Below are 20,813 nucleotides of genomic sequence, written 5' to 3' on the forward strand. Positions count from 1 at the left end.
TAATTAAAATCTCATTGTTATGTGAGATATCTTTATTGGGAACGATATTTCAACAAAAAGCCGAAAGGTTTAAAATTTAATGAAATATCATTCTATACAAGATAGCAAGCAACGAGATAACAATTATAAAAGATATCTCATATAGAGAATTAAATGAGACATCTTTAATAATATGTAATATATCTTATAAATTTAAATAAGATATCTTATTTAATATCTATATGAGATATCATATACATTATATGACATACCTTATATACTTTATGTATATATAAGATATCTCATATACTATACCAGATATCTTACATAGATATAAGATATCTCATACAATGTAATATATATATATATAAGATATGTTCATTGTATATGAGATATTTGATATATATACATGTATATAAGATATCTTCATTGTATATGAGATATTTGATATAATTATATAAGATATCTCATATAAATTTGATTAAATACGGGATATACCAAGTGCTCCAATAAATATTACATTGACTAAATATCCTACATTTTTAAAATTAGAACGACTATTGAATATCTGCAGTATTCAAGTTTTAAACAAATTCGCAATTTTTCTAAGAAAGATAATGAAATTACTTTAAACATTATACGATTATAACTCTATGTATTTGTATATCTTGTACATGTATATTTTGTGTCCATCTTGTCATGTATATGTCTATGTATATCATTATGTCCTCATGTAACACATTTTCATGTGTCTGAGAGTAACAAATAAAATCTTGAAATCTTGAAATCTTGACTTACCATAAATTCGTCTCCATTTGCTCTGGTACGCCAATTACATCAGTTTCTTCATACTCTGAGACTCGTATCTTCTCAGTTTGAACTTGATTGTTATCGTATTATTGAATCCTTGATTGTGTGGAAGTTTTGATACATTTGTATGTTGACCATGGCCATGGTGAAGTGTGAGTGTATGAGAAAGTGATATTGTAGAATGTTAGTTATTATATTCTGTATTGTCGAGCATGTGTACGTGGCTACCGTATCTATATATAAATTCTACTTTCACTTTCATCTATATCCTGTGTTTCTATTGGTTCTTCCTAAACTGTACTCTCATTGGGCCGGTTAGCTATAAAGGCATGGTTTCACTTCTATTTCATTAGTCTGAAGAAGCTCCTCGAGCTGGTCAGACTCATTCTTCTCTCTTTCCTTCTATCCTGTTGTCTATATGTAGAGCGTGTGTGTGTTTGTTCCCGTAGTAGCTATGTATTAGCCATCCTCGATACTCCAGGGGTTCCGATCACATACGATCTCTACACCCCTGGACTATCTCATAGTAAAACTGAAGGCAGTTCAGAAGAAAATATCTGACCAATCCACAGGCCTGCAAAGATTTCCTTTGAAGACTACAGAGAGAGCGACACCCAACTTCAAAGCCACACAGTCAACCACAGTGTACCGTTATACGGTTCTTTTGATGTACATCAAAGGGCTAAATTACCTGTTCTTTCCAGTTGCCTCCAGTTTTACTATGAGATAGTCCAGGGGGGTGTAGAGATCGTATGTGATCGGAACCCCTGTATGGCGTGCCGAACGTTGCAAAATTCAATAAGTAAAAACATTTGTGCGAAAAAAATGTGTTTGTAATACATCGTTATATGTGTTCATTATTTTGAATTTGTGTGTGTGAAAAAATATTCGTGTGTATTTTTTTTTTATATTTGTGTGTGAAAAAAAATGGTTTGTGTGTAAAAATATATATTTGTGTGTGATTTTGTTTTATATTTGTGTGAACAAAATTTCTTTGTGTGTGTGAAAAATATATTTGTGTGAAAAAAAAATATATTTGTGTGTGATGTTGTTTTTATGTTTGTGTGTGAAAATCACACATAAATATATATTTTTACACACAATTATATTTTTCACACGCACAAAGAAATTATTGAACAAAAATTTTATTTTTACATATAAATATTCAAAACATTACACAAACATTCATTGTTTTTACACACAAATTAAACATATTGAACACATATCACGATATATTACAAAACAATTTTTTCTTTACACATTTTATTTTACTTATTGAATTTTACAACGTTCGGCACGCCATACCCCTGGAGTATCGAGGATGTGTATTAGCTGATCGTTGAGATGGTGTGTTGTCCCTGTGTCTTATCCGTAATGTGTCATTTCTGTGTGTGTAAGTTATACAGGCGAAGCCGCGGGCTGACCTGCCGTGTGTGAGCACTGTACATATGAACCTTGTTATATTTGTTAATAAACTCTTTAACTGTATTAAATGCGTTGTTTCTACGGAACCCCAAACAGAACCTGGGTATATGAGGCGGATGTAGGTTCAGTCCTACTACAATTCTACTGATTAATCTCTTCTTAAGTGTTATTACAGTAAAAAGCTGATTAAGAATGGTACAGAAACATATCCGATGATAAAAAATTTAAGCATTGAACGTCTTTCAGTTGGCGTTCATAGCCAATATGAATGCCAACTGTACAGAGGCAAATTCCATGAAGCGCGCTAGAGCTTCATGTTGGATTTGCCCCGTACAGTTTTGCATTCATATTGGCTATGAGTGCCAACTGAAAGACGTTCAATGCTTATATTTACATTTGGTTGTAATTTTGTAAGATCCAGCATGAAATAACAAGGGATTTCGCATCTATAATGAATTAATCATTCGTTATCGTAAAGGATGGGACAGCCATTTTCCGTGATCGCTGGCACGACAATTGTGACGTCACAATGATAATGACGTCATAATAACAGATTGAAGTTCATAGTTTACATGACTGCCACTGGGCTTGGTAAGGTTACATAGTGGGACTGCAGTGAAAATGTAAATATTTCGCTATAAACTGCAAAAAGCCGCCATCTTGTCCAGGTCTCGTCAGAGTTATAGAGGACAGGTCGCTGTACAAACGTGGGCAGGTCTAAATACACGATCAGTTTTATCGAATGATGTCACACAACTTTGGATGGCAAAATGTAAAACGTTTGATTTCAAGAAATAACCTTTGATAACTACTTCCAATATAAAAACACAAAACTCGCTAAACATTTAAGGAAAGTATACCAGCAACAGCTTTTACTCCGATATTATTATTATCATGCAGCTCCAGCGACATTAAACGCTGCTGCTCCTGCTCCTGCGGCCAAGAGAGGCATCCGACCAGCAGAAACAGTTCCCTGGATAAGAAAAGTAAATACTCTGTGTTAGTAAATAAGCTGTGTAAATATTACAAATAAAATCATACTGTCTTATACCCTCTTCAACGCTTGTAACTCCGCTTTTTAAAGACTCACCTTGATCCGGTACATACTCCGGGCGAAGATGACAAGTGAAAAAAACTAAGTTATGTTTCGACATTCATCTTGAATTAATCTGTTAAAAACAAGAAACACAAGTACATGTATAAGCTATTCCCAAAAAGACTAAGAGGGCTACGCGGAAGCTTGACCATTTGATTAATAAATAATATGGAAATTAACAACAATGATATATGGACAATATTGCTTAGCAAATTTTAGTGTGTTCTGTTTGGGAAGTATCATTTTATAATTTGTGTGCTTGTGTTAGTGCAAGGTAGCCAGGTCTAGTACCTGTAGACGAACTGTTTTAGTTATACTTTTGTTACCAACAACATAAAAAGGGTTTTATGCAGATTGCTAAGCTCATGTAGATATCCTGAACCTACGATATGCCCGCTGATATTCAAAGGTCTAATACTTGATGGATCAGAGATATCACTGTATCAGGACGGACTGTCAAGCAAAATACAAGTAGTATGGATAGGAAGTAGAAAGTACCGTGAGGATGGGGTAGAAATAAGTTCACTTTTCTGGTACATGTAATCAATCTCTTGGTCTAGATGCCAAGAATACATTTTGATAAAAAGTTTTACAGTCGTGCTACCCAAACTGAGAACGACGCGTGTATATAAACCCCTACCGCTCTAAAAACCGCTGACTTGTATCGATGTATAGACTCGAGTACTGTCGCCTATCCACAGGTAAATCGCGGGCGTTCTGGCTACATTAGCGGTACCAAACACAATCGTAATTGTTTACAAATACCATAAAAACTTGTGTAACTTACACACCAGTGTACTTTGCACATGTATTTCTTTTTATTAGGGATGAAAATGCTGAAAAAAATCTACTATCGGTATATTTTGCTCATTCAATAAATTTTTGGGAAAACGATGTCCGCCCGGGAAACCACAAATTCAATGTTATAAAGGTGGTACATTCACAATAAATGCTTGACAACTTGCACAAAGAAGTGTTGTATTTAGAAGAAATAACATGATATAATTGCACTGTGTTTGTTTTCTTTTACTGGCCACCGTAACTGAAACAGTGAAATATATCTTGCAGAACATGTCAAAAAACATTGGCAGTCCGCCGTACTCCGTACACATGTCAATTGAGATCATTAACAAACTTTAAAGAGCAATCGGTACGTTGGCTTGCAATAATCACATTGTGAGTAAACTCAACTACCTGTATGGCACCAGATCCAAGCTGACGGCTAATTATATATGACAGTACGCTTAAAAAATGCCACTAACCTTGTAGCTTGTCAGTTTTGCTGTAATAATATTACAAACCATTTATTGAAAATCCTAAAATTTAAAATAATCCCACGTGTGTTTTGACTTTTTGCACACGGCCTGCAGCCGGTACATTCATATGCAATTTTACTAGAAATATGAAGATTTGTTAAAAATATCTAAAATAAAGAAATACTATTCAAGTGAATGTTGATGCAATTTGAAGAATATTTGTTATGTTTTTAAGTAGATACAGACGCATTGTTGATGATATATAGATCGGTTAAGCTAACTAGCCATTCAGTTTCGTTAAGCTGGATGAGCGGCCGGTGTAACGTTGAAAATGCACGTCCGTTGAAAATTGACCTCGGGTCAGTTTTTCAACGTTGAAAACGGACCCCGAATGCCGTTGAAAAAATTGAACATGCCGTTGAAAATTGACAGTGTCTAAGGTCAATTCTCAACGGCAGGTCTGTTGAAAAATGACCGTTGGAAAATGACCTTGGCAAACTATCAACGGATGGTCTTTTGAAAAGATTGTACTATGTGGTGTTCACTTCCCAGTACCAGTGGATAGTGTTACAAAACTATACAGGTATTCCCTGCAATACAAGAATACATGTAATTATATATCTGCGTATGGTTGTGTGTTGTGTTATATTTGTGTTGTTTTGTGGTTGTGTGTTTGTGTGTTGTTATGTTATGTGTGTTGTTGTGTATTGTATTGTGTTGTTATGTGTGGTTGTGTAATGCTATTGTGTTGTGTGTTATTTGTGTGTTGTTGTTGTGTTGTGTGTTATTGTATGCTGTGTGGCTGTGTTTGTGTTGTGTTGTTGTGTGTTGTGTTGTTGTTACATGTTTGTGTAATGTGTTGTGTAATGTGTTATTGTGTAATGTTTTTGTGATGTGTTGTTGCGTTATGTTGTGTTGTTGTCGGGTGTTGTGTTGTTGTGTATTGTTGTGTTGTTAATTGTTGTTAGGTGGTGTTGTATTGTTGTTGTGTGTTGTGTGTTGTGGTGTGGTTGTTTTTGTGTTATTGTGTTGTGTGATGTGTTTGTTGTGTGATGTTTTGTTGTGTGGTTTTGTGTTGTGCTATGTTGTGTGATGTTTGTGTTGTGTCTTTGTGTTTGTGTAATGTTTGTAATTTTGTGTTGTGTTTGTGTGTGTGATGTTATGTTGTGTGAAGTTGTGTTGTGTGAAGTTGTGTTGTGTGATGTTGTGTTATTTTGTTGTGTTTTGTTGTGTTGTTGTGTGGTGTTGTGTTGTGTAGTGTTGTTATTTTTGTTGGTGTGTTTATGTGCTGTGATGCTGTGTGGTTTTGTGATGTTGTGGTTTTCGTGTTGTGTTGTTGTGTAAAAACGAGTTCTTATGGGGTCACTTTTCAACGGGGTTTATTTTCAACGGGTCGGTGTAAAAAGTGCGCTGAAAATTAAGTTTTCAACGTTTTTCGGGGTCATTTTTCAACGTTGAAAAATGACCCGAGGTCAATTTTCAACGGGGGTCCATTTTCAACGTTACACCGGAGCGTATTAACACGGCTACAGAGTCAGCGGTAGAGCGGTAGGGGTTTAGTAGCATGGCCTTACAACTGATTCCGTTTGACTATACTGTAATTGAATAAATGACACAAAAGGGGACCAACTTTATCTTTTCATAAAGACTACAAAATGCACACATGAGCCTGCAAATAGTACTGCGTCGACAGCAATATGATGTAAGCACGCTAACAATTGTGTTGGTATTAGGATAAGAAACACTGCATGGTTCCTATGCGTGGACATTAGCTAAGGATGACGCAATATTTCAGTGTATCCTGAATATGCGTATTAGCTAGTTTTATATAGCATGGAGACTTATTATATAGTTACTATATGCTTCAAACCAGCCGACTTTAAAAACTCAAGATTTTTTTTAGAATAAGTAAATATGAACAACTTTCGTTAAAATTAATGCTATGGACACTTTGTATATAATATGCAGTTGCGGTGGTACTCTCGAAATGGTATTTTTATTATTATTTTTTTTTTTACATTTTAAAATTACAATTCCTTATTGTACGTCGTGTCTGTATATCTGTATTAGAAGCAAGTTGATGCGGCGAGGATATCAAACAGTTACAGCAACGAGCTGTCTGCTGTGAAGGTCTACCAACAGGTGTGAGATCTGGGGCTCTGTGATGTGTTTTGTCACTATCAGTAACGCAAAACATCCAACAATGCCACAACATTTGTCGTTTTCTGATTAGTCAGGAACCAAAATCATGCTTAAAACTTAGCATGTCTATATAACCCCAGTAAAGGTCGGTCTAAACACGATATTGGAAATACCAGCTTTCCCATCTTATTAAATGATTTTCCAGAAACATATACAACAATAATTCTACTTTCGGTTTCGATTCTTCATAGATAAGCAAAACAATCTATGATCTGGCAGCAGACCTTGGGTGCAAATGAGTTCAATAGGTAAGTAAATATGAACGACTTTCATTTAAAATGAATTTGTATGTAATATAAAGTTGCTGTGGTACTCTCGAAATGATATTTTTCTATCTTTTATATATATTTTTAAATTACCATTCCTTATTGTGCGTAGTGTCTGTATATCTGTAATAGGAGCAAGTTGATGCGGCAAGGATAGAGCATCCAACAGTTACTGCTACAAAACTTATACACCTACCTTTGTTGTGATTCAGAGATAGCTCAAGTGAGCGATCTGTCTGCTGTGAAGATCTACCAATAGTTATGTGATCTTGGGCTCTGTGAGATCTGGGGCTCTCCGAAGGCTTACCAACAGCTGTGAGATCTGGGGCTCTGTGAAGGCCTACCAACAGCTGTGAGATCTGGGGCTCTGTGAAGGCCTACCAACAGCTGTGAGATCTAGGGCTCTGTGAAGGCCTACCAACAGCTGTGAGATCTGGGGCTCTGTGAAGGCCTACCAACAGCTGTGAGATCTAGGGCTCTGTGAAGGCCTACCAACAGCTGTGAGATCTTCGGCTCTGTGAAGGCCTACCAACAGCTGTGAGATCTAGGGCTCTGTGAAGGCCTACCAACAGCTGTGAGATCTGGGGCTCTGTGAAGGCCTACCAACAGCTGTGAGATCTTCGGCTTTGTGAAGGCTACCAACAGCTGTGAGATCCTCTGTGAAGGCCTACCAACAGCTGTGAGATCTGGGGCTCTGTGAAGGCCTACCAACAGCTGTGAGATCTAGGGCTCTGTAAAGGCCTACCAACAGCTGTGAAATCTGAGGCTCCGCGAAGGCCTACCAACAGCTGTGAGATCTGAGGCTCTGTGAAGGCCTACCAACAGCTGTGAGATCTTATTTATTATCTATATGAGATATCATATACACTATATGTATGTATGACAATACCTTATATACTTTATGTATATATAAGATATATCTCATATACTATACCAGATATCTTACATAGATATAAGATATTCTCATACAATGTAATATATATATATATAAGATATGCTTCATTGTATATGATTGATATTTTGAATATAATATACATGTATATAAGATATCTTCATTGTATATGAGATATTTGATATAATTATATAAGATATCTCATATAAATTTGATTAAATACGGGATATACCCAAGTGCTCCAATAAATATTACATTGACTTGCCATAAATTCGTCCTCCATTTGCTCTGGTACGCCAATTACATCAGTTTCTTCATACTCTGAGACTCGTATCTTCTCAGTTTGAACTTGATTGTTATCGTATTATTGAATCCTTGATTGTGTGGAAGTTTTGATACATTTGTATGTTGACCATGGCCATGGTGAAGTGTGAGTGTATGAGAAAGTGATATTGTAGAATGTTAGTTATTATATTCTGTATTGTCGAGCATGTGTACGTGGCTACCGTATCTATATATAAATTCTACTTTCACTTTCATCTATATCCTGTGTTTCTATTGGTTCTTCCTAAACTGTACTCTCATTGGGCCGGTTAGCTATAAAGGCATGGTTTCACTTCTATTTCATTAGTCTGAAGAAGCTCCTCGAGCTGGTCAGACTCATTCTTCTCTCTTTCCTTCTATCCTGTTGTCTATATGTAGAGCGTGTGTGTGTTTGTTCCCGTAGTAGCTATGTATTAGCCATCCTCGATACTCCAGGGGTTCCGATCACATACGATCTCTACACCCCTGGACTATCTCATAGTAAAACTGAAGGCAGTTCAGAAGAAAATATCTGACCAATCCACAGGCCTGCAAAGATTTCCTTTGAAGACTACAGAGAGAGCGACACCCAACTTCAAAGCCACACAGTCAACCACAGTGTACCGTTATACGGTTCTTTTGATGTACATCAAAGGACTAAACTACCTGTTCTTTCCAGTTGCCTCCAGTTTTACTATGAGATAGTCCAGGGGTGTAGAGATCGTATGTGATCGGAACCCCTGGAGTATCGAGGATGTGTATTAGCTGATCGTTGAGATGGTGTGTTGTCCCTGTGTCTTATCCGTAATGTGTCATTTCTGTGTGTGTAAGTTTATACAGGCGAAGCCGCGGGCTGACCTGCCGTGTGTGAGCACTGTACATATGAACCTTGTTATATTTGTTAATAAACTCTTTAACTGTATTAAATGCGTTGTTTCTACGGAACCCCGAACCCCAAACAGAACCTGGGTATATGAGGCGGATGTAGGTTCAGTCCTACTACAATTCTACTGATTAATCTCTTCTTAAGTGTTATTACAGTAAAAAGCTGATTAAGAATGGTACAGAACATATCCGATGATAAAAAATTTAAGCATTGAACGTCTTTCAGTTGGCGTTCATAGCCAATATGAATGCCAACTGTACAGAGGCAAATTCCATGAAGCGCGCTAGAGCTTCATGTTGGATTTGCCCCGTACAGTTTGCATTCATATTGGCTATGAATGCCAACTGAAAGACGTTCAATGCTTATATTTACATTTGGTTGTAATTTTGTAAGATCCAGCATGAAATAACAAGGGATTTCGCATCTATAATGAATTAATCATTCGTTATCGTAAAGGATGGGACAGCCATTTTCCGTGATCGCTGGCACGACAATTGTGACGTCACAATGATAATGACGTCATAATAACAGATTGAAGTTCATAGTTTACATGACTGCCAACTGGGCTTGGTAAGGTTACATAGTGGGACTTCAGTGAAAATGTAAATATTTCGCCATAAACTGCAAAAAGCCGCCATCTTGTCCAGGTCTCGTCAGAGTTATAGAGGACAGGTCGCTGTACAAACGTGGGCAGGTCTAAATACACGATCAGTTTTATCGAATGATGTCACACAACTTTGGATGGCAAAATGTAAAACGTTTGATTTCAAGAAATAACCTTTGATAACTACTTCCAATATAAAAACACAAAACTCGCTAAACATTTAAGGAAAGTATGTTTATTATTATTATCATAAGCGACATTAAACGTTGTCGAGTCCTTATATAAACTACAGTGAAACACAATCAAAGAATTCCACAAAGCATTTGTCAGTTACCACAATACAGTTATGAACATAACAAGCTGCAAGGATTTAACAAGACTCAAATCAAACACAAACTTATGTATGTATATTTGTCGAAAAGTTTACAAGTGACCATAAATCAACTTAACGGCGAGTTAATTTCGCGGTGTTTTGTCAAAACTTCTCTTATTCACGAGAGTTAATTTCTTGGTGTTTTGTCTAACTTCTTTGTTCACGGGAGTTAATTTCGCGGTGTTTTGTCTAACTTCTTTGTTCACGGAAGTTAATTTCGCGGTGTTTTGTCTAACTTCTTTGTTCACGGGAGTTAATTTCGTGGTGTTTTGTCTAACTTCTTTGTTCACGGGAGATAATTTCGTGGTGTTTTGTCTAACTTCTTTGTTCACGGGAGTTAATTTCGTGGTGTTTTGTCTAACTTCTTTGTTCACGGGAGTTAATTTCGCGGTGTTTTGTCTAACTTCTTTGTTCACGGAAGTTAATTTCGCGGTGTTTTGTCAAACTTCTTTGTTCACGGGAGTAAATTTCGTGGTGTTTTGTCTAACTTCTTTGTTCACGGGAGATAATTTCGTGGTGTTTTGTCTAACTTCTTTGTTCACGGGAGTTAATTTCGTGGTGTTTTGTCTAACTTCTTTGTTCACGGGAGTTAATTTCTTGGTGTTTTGTCTAACTGCTTTGTTCACGGGAGTTAATTTCGTGGTGTTTTGTCTAACTTCTTTGTTCACAGGAGTTAATTTCTTGGTGTGATGTTCAAACTTCTTTGTTCACGGGAGTAAATTTCTAACCTGTAAAGTCACCTGAGATTTACTGTATTTCAATCAGTAATTATAGGTAACATTTGTGATTTTTTGTAAATTATTTCCTTCAATATATTCTGTACAATATGTAACCTTTTAATCACAGATAATCGTGCTTTTAATATACATAAAATCATAACATTGCAAATGCAAAGAATTAATAAGGAATGCGTTGATTTTCGTGGTGGATTTCTTTTGTAATTCTAATGTAGGATAGTATTCCGGTATTCTAACATTTCTTGTGACCGTGCATAGTTTGAATTTTCTTTTTCAGAGACTTACACCTTTAAGTATTTGTTTTGAAAAAAACAATATCCATAAAAGTTTAAATTAATTTTTGTGGCAATTTTGACCTGTTTATTATAGGTTTTTTCAGTTGGTAATGTTCACATATAGAAGTTTTATAAACATTGTAATAATAGTATAGGTACACGGTAATTATACCCGAGATGGTGGTGATTGTTAAATTATTTAATCATGCGGAGCCTATTGTTTAGATATCTAATGAAAGTCTACCATGTGCACGCGGTTTGTTTACTGTAAGAAAACAAGCAGAGCTAGTAATATAGAGAAAGTTTCGTATTCAAATCACACGTTTTTTTTATTTACATATGTAGTTGTCGAATAACGTAAATTATCTGTATGAAGAAGCCGACGCCATGTATTGTTTTAGAAAATGACTATGTCATATAATGACCGGCATCGACTGATCATCGTGTAATTAGACCATATAATTTGATTCTTGACGTAACCGGAAGCGATCGGTCGTATGTAGGTTGCAGACGAGAACGTCCCCAAGAACATTCACGCAACTAACTAACTAAACTACTTTTATAAGCGGTTACAAAGTCAAGTTTGCTCTAATCCATTCCTTTTAAACGTATGATTCTCCCTTTTGTGATAACATTCACATTAACAATCAATATCGGTCGGTTTTTAACGAACATTAGGCATACATGCGATGCACTAATGTAAAAAACGACTTCCGATCGATTAAATCCGGATCGTGATGATCGGTATTCGGTTCACTTCTCCAAACCGAACCCTCTCTAAACCGGCCGAAATTATATGCACCGACCATGATCGGTTTCGGGAAGTTCCAGAAATATTTTCTAAGAGTCAACAGACTTAGTAATCTATAGAATATAAATCTAACAGAACTAAGGCTCACACTTCTCCACTTTGGGATCACAATTGCCACCGGCCATGGTATAGGCAACGCCCGCTGCCACGGTACCAGCAACAGCTTTGCCGGCTACTCCGATACCTGCCGCTCCTACTGATTGCATCACGGAAACAGCACTTCCTGCGGCGATGCTGCCTCCATATGTTGACATCAGTGCAGCTCCAGCGGAACCAGCGGCTGTCCCGGCGGCGGAGAACCCCACAGCACCAAGTGCGGCCGGTACCACAACGGGGGCCGCTACAAATGCTGCTGCTCCTGCTCCTGCGGCCAAGAGAGCATCCGACCAGCAGAAACAGTTCCCTGGATAAGAAAGTAATTCTCTGTGTCAGTAAATCAGCTGTGTAAATATACAAATAAAATCATACTTCTTTACCCTCTTCACCACTTGTAAATCCGCTTTTTAAAAACTCACCTTGATCCGGACATACTCCGGCGAAGATGACAAGGAAAAAAACTAAGTTATGTTTCGACATCATCTTCAATAAATCTGTAAAAATAAGAAACACAAGTACATGTATAAGCTTTCCAAAAAGCTAAGAGGGCTACGCGGAAGCTCGACCCTTTGATTGAAAAGAATATGGAAATTTTAAACAATGATATGACAATATTGCTTAGCAATTTTAGTTGTTCTGTTGGAAGTCATTTTATAATTTGTGAGCTTGTGTTAGTGCAAGGTAGCCAGGTCTAGTACCTGTAGACGAACAGTTTTAGTTATACTTTTTTGTTACCAACAAAATAAAAAAGGTTTTATGCAGATTGCTAAGCTCATGTAGATATCCTGAACCTACGATATGCCGCTGATATTCAAAGGTCTAATACTTGATGGATCAGAGATATCACTGTATCAGGACGGACTGTCAGCACCAGCAAAATACAAGTAGTATGGATAGGAAGTAGAAAGTACCGTGAGGAAAAGGTGTTTTTTAACGGAATACAATTTTTTATGGGGTAGAAATAAGTTCACTTTTCTGGTACATGTAATCAATCTCTTGGTCTAGATGCCAAGAATACATTTTGATAAAAAGTTTTACAGCCGTGCTACCCCACAGGGACCTGGCACGAAAATGTTTAACCAACAGTATATATTTATATAGATTATAGTATGTATAATATATGTATGTATACGCTGTATCTCCATTTGCCCACTTTTTATAATCTGATAATTAGCAGAATGTGCTGACAAGGATTATAGTCTATTTCAGAGAAGTTAACCTGGATTTGCCTGTGTTTTACCTGTGAATTTCACCTGTGATAGGTACTGTACCTCACTATACTCATAAGGGTATATGATCATTTATGTATAACATGTACATGTATGGAAATAATATTACATGGAAAAATCTTTTAATTTGTTACTCTATTTGTGATGTCAGTTATGTTCTTGATTTTTTAACATAAAAAATATACATATAATAATGATATATAATATATTAATAATAAATGATTAACACATCAAACGTAAAATCAATATTTGGTCCTAACTTCAAAAACTTCAAAATTCCTTCTCTCTCTTTTTGACAAACATATATACATGTACATATATAAACACATAAATGATAACTATAGTTGCTGATTGTAGTTCAATCAAAATATACCTTAGTGGCATATACATGTATAACAAAATCAACATTCAATATTTATAAAAATAGTTTATGGTAATAATTATGTAATCATGCAGTTTATGTTAACGCCTCTTTTCATTAGAAATCACCTTTGTGACAATTCTACTGAAATATTTATACTGCAATGTATCGTCATTTTTAGGAATCCCGTCGAGCCTATTTGCCGACAAAAATCTTACTTTTACGTTCATAATTTGACATGTTCAAACTATCCGAAATAAGATCAATTATAAAAAAAAATCAGTGTTCGAACTATCACTAGCTAAAAATTATCTCTATAATTCACATTCTCTCAAACAATTTGCAATCTGCAGAAGTCTATATTCTGTAGAAATGCTTAGGTTTTATAGTGTGATAAGAGAGATGCGCATTATACATGTATATATATGACAATATTACTTGTCAAATCATGCAAATTCAAATGCAAATGTAAGTTTTGCGGGTTAAACTTTCGCTTTTACAGTGTTACATTTAAAACAAAAGATATCTCAATAAATCCAAAATATTACATATTGACTAAAAAGTATATTTAATTTTATTATTATACTTAGTACTTATATCAGCTTATGATATTTAGCGACCATCTGGATTTTTCCAAAAAACCTATCATCCTTGATGAAAAGTATTTTTATTTTCTCAATGTCTAACATACAAATAGGCCTATATATACAGTATGTTTGGACTTTCTTGTCACTGTGGAATTGGGAATTTCGAAGACATCTGTACAGTTTGATATATAAGATATACAACTGTATTATGATATAGTTAATATTGTTACATGTATCATCCTATAGAATTAAATAATATTCTTGTGACATACGCTGTATTCTCTATATCGATATGTAGCTATATACGTGCACATGCCAACATTACTTAAATATCATATATTTGTTTTTAACTAATTCTTGAAATTGCAACAGTTTGTTAAAAAAAATCTTACATATAAATTCTCCTATATCTAGGATGAACTTTTTTGTTCCTTTAAATCCACAATACCCAATGGTGAAAATCTATATATATGTATGTATACGTTAGTTAAAAAAATCGTGCCATGTCCCTGCGTGCTACCCCAACTGAGAGCGACGCCAGCTGTATATCGATGTATTGAATGAGTGTAGCTAGTTATTTATAGACTCGAGTACTGTCGCCTATCCACAGGTGTGTAATTTTCACACCAGTGTACTTTGTATATGTATTTTTTATTAGGGATGAAAATGCTGAAAAAATCTACTATCGGTATATTTTGCTCATTCAAACATTTTGGGGAAAACGATGTCCGGGGAACCACAAATTCAATGTTATAAAGGTGGTACATTCACAATAAATACTTGACAACTTGCACAAAGAAGTGTTGTATTTAGAACAAATAACATAATATAATTGCACTGTGTTTGTTTTCTTTTATTGGCCACCGTAACTGAAACAGTGAAATATATCTTGCAGAACATGTCAAAAACATTGGCAGTCCGCCGTACTCCGTACACATGTCAATGTCTGGAGATATTACACATGAATAGTTATCAGAGCTATTTGAAAATATTATAATATAGTTACTTAAAATTGCCACAACAAGTTATAAATGTGTTTGAGATCATTAACAAACTTTAAAGAGCAATCGGATAGCAGATACGTTGGCTTGCAATAATCACATTGTGAGTAAACTCAACTACCTGTGCGGCACAAAATCCAAGCTGATGGCTAATTATATATAACAGTACGCTTAAAAAATGTCACTAACCTTGTAGCTTGTCAGTTTTGCTGTAATAATATTACAAACCATTTATTAAAAATCCTAAATATAGGCAGTTTAGGACTCATCTTATAAATCCCACGTGTGTTTTGACTTTTTGCACACGGCCTGCAGCCGGTACGAGCATCTCTAGATCTATAAGGAGTTTCAGATTTATTAAAATATCTAAAATAAAGAAATACTATTCAAGTGAATGTAGATGAAATTTAAAAAATATTTGTTATGTTTTTAAGTAGATACAGACGCATTGTTGATGATATATAGATTGGTTAAGCTAACTAGCCATGCTGGTGAGAGGCCCGAGCGTAGCATCCAGTACCAATTTACCTGTGGATTTGGCGACAGTACTCGAGTCTATAAATAACACGGCTAAAGTACACTCATTCAATACATCGATACAAGTCAGCGGTAGAGCGGTAGGGGTTTAGTAGCATGGCTGTAAACGTGTGGAAAAGACGCAGACTCACAACTAATTCCGTTTGACTATTTTATATTCATATTTTCTTGAACTTACGCTGTAATGATTGAATAAATGACACAAAAGGGGACCAACTTTATCTTTTCATAAAGACTACAAAATGCACACATGAGCCTGCAAATAGTACTGCGTCGACAGCAATATGATGTAAGCACGCTAACAATTGTGTTGGTATTAGGATAAGAAACACTGCATGGTTCCTATGCGTGGACATTAGCTAAGGATGACGCAATATTTCAGTGTATCCTGAATATGCGTATTAGCTAGTTCATAGCATGGAGACTTATTACATAATTACTATATTCTTCAAACTAGCCCGAGATGCTCTGGCCCTGACACCAGACTTAGACATTATGACAGATAGATGTCTGGTTTAGGGCCAGAGCGCAGTAGTACTCGAAAACCTGGAATAAGCCGACACCGTTAAGTATCGGGCCAGGTTATCTCCGATTCAGCCTGACCACAGAGAAGCACCACTAACCTTAGTCTATTCAACAAATGAATATCATATCTACCCAAATATAGCAATCCGTCGATATTAAAGATGATTTGCATACTACGAGAAAATGGCGACGACGACGACGAGGGAAATTTAAAGTTGAGGAAAAGAAACTACTGTGTTGACACAATAGAACGTGCATGCGTGATGAAATGGATGGCTATGAGTAGATAAATTATTCATTTGTTGAAAAGACCAAGGAAAGTGGCGATTATCGGTGGTAATATTTTGTAAGTAGTCTGAATCGGAGAGTACCTGGCCCGATACCAAACGGTGTCGGCTTATTCCAGGTTTTCGAGTACTACTGTGCTCTGGCCTTAAACCAGACATCTATCTGTCATAATGTCTAAGTCTGGTGTCAGGACCAGAGTATCTCGGGCTAGCTTCAAACCAGCCGACTTAAAAACTCAAGAATGTTTTTTAGAATAAGTAAATATGAACAACTTTCGTTAAAAATTAATGCTATGGACACTTTGTATATAATATGCAGTTGCTGTGGTACTCTCGAAATGGTATTTTTATTATTATTATTTTTTTTTACATTTTAAAATTACCATTCCTTATTGTGCGTCGTGTCTGTATATCTGTATTAGAAGCAAGTTCATGCGGCGAGGATATCAAACAGTTACAGCTACATAATACACTTACCTTTGTGAACGAGCTGTCTGCTGTGAAGGTCTACCAACAGGTGTGAGATCTGGGGCTCTGTGATGTGTTTTGTCACTATCAGTAACGCAAAACATCCAACAATGCCACAACATGTGTCGTTTTCTGATTGGTCAGGAACCAAAATCATGCTTAAAACTTAGCATGTCTATATAACCCCAGTAAAGGTCGGTCTAAACACGATGTTGGATGATTTTCCAGAAACATATACAACAATAATTTTACTTTCGGCTTCGATTCTTCATAGATAAGCAAAACAATCTATGATCTGGCAGCAGACCTTGCGTGCATTGTATCGATTCCACGTGGAACAATAGATATGCAAATGAGTGTAGTGTTAGTCATATATATATAGTTTATATGAAACAGACTATAGCATGAAACATACTATAACGGTGTTATGTAATATGTGTATTACGTCATTGATTGTGTGGGGGCATTCGAATAAAGTTATGGCATTGTAACCACGTGTGTTGACTCCTGTGTCGCCCAAAGATACAACATGGTGTCAGAAGATGGTTTAATACTGCGGGTACAGGATCGTGGTAATGTACATGAATTGACTGACATTCCCGGTTCATGTTCCATTCGTTCTTTCACTTCGGTCATATCCCTGCCAGCACCCCCTCTAGCTCCGCTAAAATGGCGACCTATCAAGTTCAACCATCTGAAAATTTTAATTTCTCCAAACCAAAAGAGTGGCCAAAGTGGTTAAACGATTCGAACGATTTCTCATCGCTTCAGAGCTTAACTCGAAGGAAGAGATAATACAGATAAACACTCTCATATATGCCATGGGCAATGATGCAGAGGATATTTTCCATTCGTTCGCGCTCACTGGAGATGACGCCAAAACGTTCAAAATCGTGGTAGATAGGTTTCAGGCACATTTCGTAACCCGCCGAAACACCATATTTGAACGAGCGAAGTTTAATCATAGGAGACAGCAGGACGGGGAGTCTGCGGATAGCTTTATTACAGCATTGTATACTTTGGTCAAGCATTGTGTATACGGGCAATTAAAAGACGAAATGATAAGGGACAGAATCGTTGTGGGTATCCGGGATAGCAAAATGTCAGAAAAACTTCAGTTGGACCCTTACCTAACCTTAGAAAAAGCAGTCGCGCAAGTTAGACAACAAAGGCAGTTCAACAACAGCAAAATGCGGTCCGAGATGAGTCCGGGACAACAAGTGTTGATGCTATTCACAAGGGAAGGAACAATCGTCCAGGTAAAAGGAAAAAATAGCTATATAATAAAACACAGCCCCAGGATACAGGTCGTCAAAACAGACAGACTTTTAAAAATCAAAGTACCAGATGTACTGGAAGTCAGAAATCATGCCATAGATGTGGAAATGTATCATATCATGCTAGAGAAAAATGCCCTGCAGCAAATGTTGAGTGTTATAAATGTCATAAACTAGGTCACTTTGCTAAAAAGTGTACATCTAAGGTGCTTGTCGATGAAATTCAAGGAGCAGCTTTCTTAGGCGCTATCGACAGTTCAGATAATAGTGAGCCATGGAAAGTCAACTTAATATTGGAGAAGTGTCATATGGAGTTCAAGATAGACACAGGGGCAGATGTAACCGCCATACCAGAGCACATCCTTCATAAGTTAGGAACTATGAAGTTACAACGGTCAGACCGAATACTACTAGGACCTGGAAAGACTCGTTTAGATGTAGCAGGAAAATTTGTGGGAATACTTAAGTCTGGAAAGTCCCAGATCTCGACTGAGATCTATGTTGTAAATGGACTAAGTAAACCTTTACTAGGGAGACCTGCTATTGAGAAGCATGATTTAGTTAAACGTGTCGCGACGGTCAAGGCAAAAGACTATGTCACAAGATACCCAGCATTGTTTAAGGGACTTGGAAAACTAAGTGGTGAATATGAGATTCGGCTTAGAAGTGACAGCAAACCAGTTGCAGTGTCAACACCTAGACGCATACCACTACCCCTTTTGGACAAAGTTGAAGTAGAACTCAAAAGGATGGAGAGTTTAGGCGTTATATCACCTGTTGACGAGCCGACTGATTGGTGCGCAGGTTTAGTTGTCGTCCCTAAGAAAAACAACACAGTGAGGTTATGTGTAGATTTGACTGAGCTTAACAAGTCTGTTAGAAGGGAAAATCACCAACTGCCAAGTAGAGAGGATACACTACACAAGCTGAGTGGGGCAAAGGTATTCTCTAAACTGGACGCCAACAGTGGATTCTGGCAGGTTCAACTGGCTAAGTCATCGAGACTACTAACAACGTTCATTACACCCTTCGGTCGCTATTGGTTTAACAGACTTCCGTTTGGGATATCATCGGCGCCAGAGTACTTCCAGAAACGAATGCAGGCTCTACTGTCAGGATTACCAGGAGTATTGTGTCAAATGGACGACATACTGATTTTTGGAGATACTCAAGAGGATCACGATCTGAGGCTTGAAAGTGTATTAGAGAGACTACTTACCGCAGGGATCACATTAAATGGAGACAAATGCGAGTTTTCGAAGGAAAGCATTACCTTTGTTGGACACGTGATAGATGCCGCACGGATCAGGCCCGACCCTAAGAAGGTGGAGGCCATTGTCAACTTTCAGGCTCCAACCAACGTTCCAGAAGTACGACGGTTCATGGGCATGGTAAACCAACTCGGAAGATTCACTCCAAATCTCGCAGAACATAGTAAACCTATACGAGACCTACTCCAGAAGGAGAGCTCGTGGATTTGGGAGGCTCCACAGATACAGGCGTTTGATCGTATCAAGAAGGAACTCAGTTCAACACCACTATATAATCCCTATATGATCCAAAGGCTAGGACCAAAATATCATTTGATGCGTCGTCATTTGGATTGGGTGCTGTCCTTCTTCAATGCTCTAAAGGCAGTGAGGAGTCTGGAGACGTTTGGAAACCTGTTGCGTATGCATCTAGAGCTATGAGTAGTACAGAACAAAGGTATGCCCAGGTTGAAAAAGAGTCATTGGCCGTTACATGGGCCTGTGAGAAATTTGCAGACTTTGATATTGGAATGACATTCCTTATAGAAACCGACCACAAACCTCTTGTATCTCTTCTTGGAACAAAGGCAATGTCAGACTTGCCACCAAGGATACAGCGCTTCAGAATGAGGCTAGCGCGATACCATTATGAAATAAAACATGTTCCTGGGAAGTTTTTATACACAGCAGATACGCTTTCTAGAGCTCCTTTACAAAGTATGACGCCAGAGTAAGAGGATTTTGAGTCCGATGTCGAGGCTTTTGTCGAAAGTGTAGTAATGTCACTACCAGCGAGTGAAACGCGACTTGAAGAACTACGTAAAGCAATTCACGAGGACAGTGTCTTAAGCGTGATCGCGAAATATTGCGAAGAAGGCTGGCCTTGGTTTGAAAAACCCTCTATAAATGTGGTGACACGTCCATATTGGCAGATAAGGGAGGAGATTTCAAGGATTACTCATGCGTGGGAACCGTCTGATCATCCCTACCTATCTGAAAGCGGAAATACTTCAGAGGATACACGAGGGCCATCAGGGCATTGTGAACTGTCATGAACGCGCGCGAAATTCTGTGTGGTGGCCATGGATTAATCGCGAAATAGAGGACCTCGTGAGAAACTGTACAGTATGTGTCAAACAGAAAGCTGACCATGCTGAACCCTTGAGACCAACTCCATTCCCAGAACGACCTTGGCAGAAGGTTGGTAGCGATCTATTCCAAATTAAGAACGCGATCAACTTACTCGTTGTTGACTATTTTTCAAGGTATATTGAAATTGC

General features: G+C 37.2%; 1 protein-coding gene across 1 annotated transcript; it reads right to left on the reverse strand.

The window, feature by feature from the left end:
- Positions 1-11,950: 11,950 nt before the first annotated feature.
- On the reverse strand, positions 11,951-17,229 carry LOC138321931 (uncharacterized). The gene is made up of 3 exons (XM_069265969.1): positions 17,016-17,229; positions 12,431-12,505; positions 11,951-12,318 (listed from the first exon to the last, which is right to left on the reverse strand). The coding sequence occupies exons 1-3, from the start codon at positions 17,161-17,163 to the stop codon at positions 11,993-11,995; spliced, it is 549 nt and encodes a 182-aa protein (XP_069122070.1). The 5' UTR covers positions 17,164-17,229; the 3' UTR covers positions 11,951-11,992.
- Between the last annotated feature and the right edge of the window lie 3,584 nt (positions 17,230-20,813).

The sequence above is a fragment of the Argopecten irradians genome, chromosome 4, assembly GCF_041381155.1.
Source record: "Argopecten irradians isolate NY chromosome 4, Ai_NY, whole genome shotgun sequence".
NCBI lineage: Eukaryota > Metazoa > Mollusca > Bivalvia > Pectinida > Pectinidae > Argopecten > Argopecten irradians.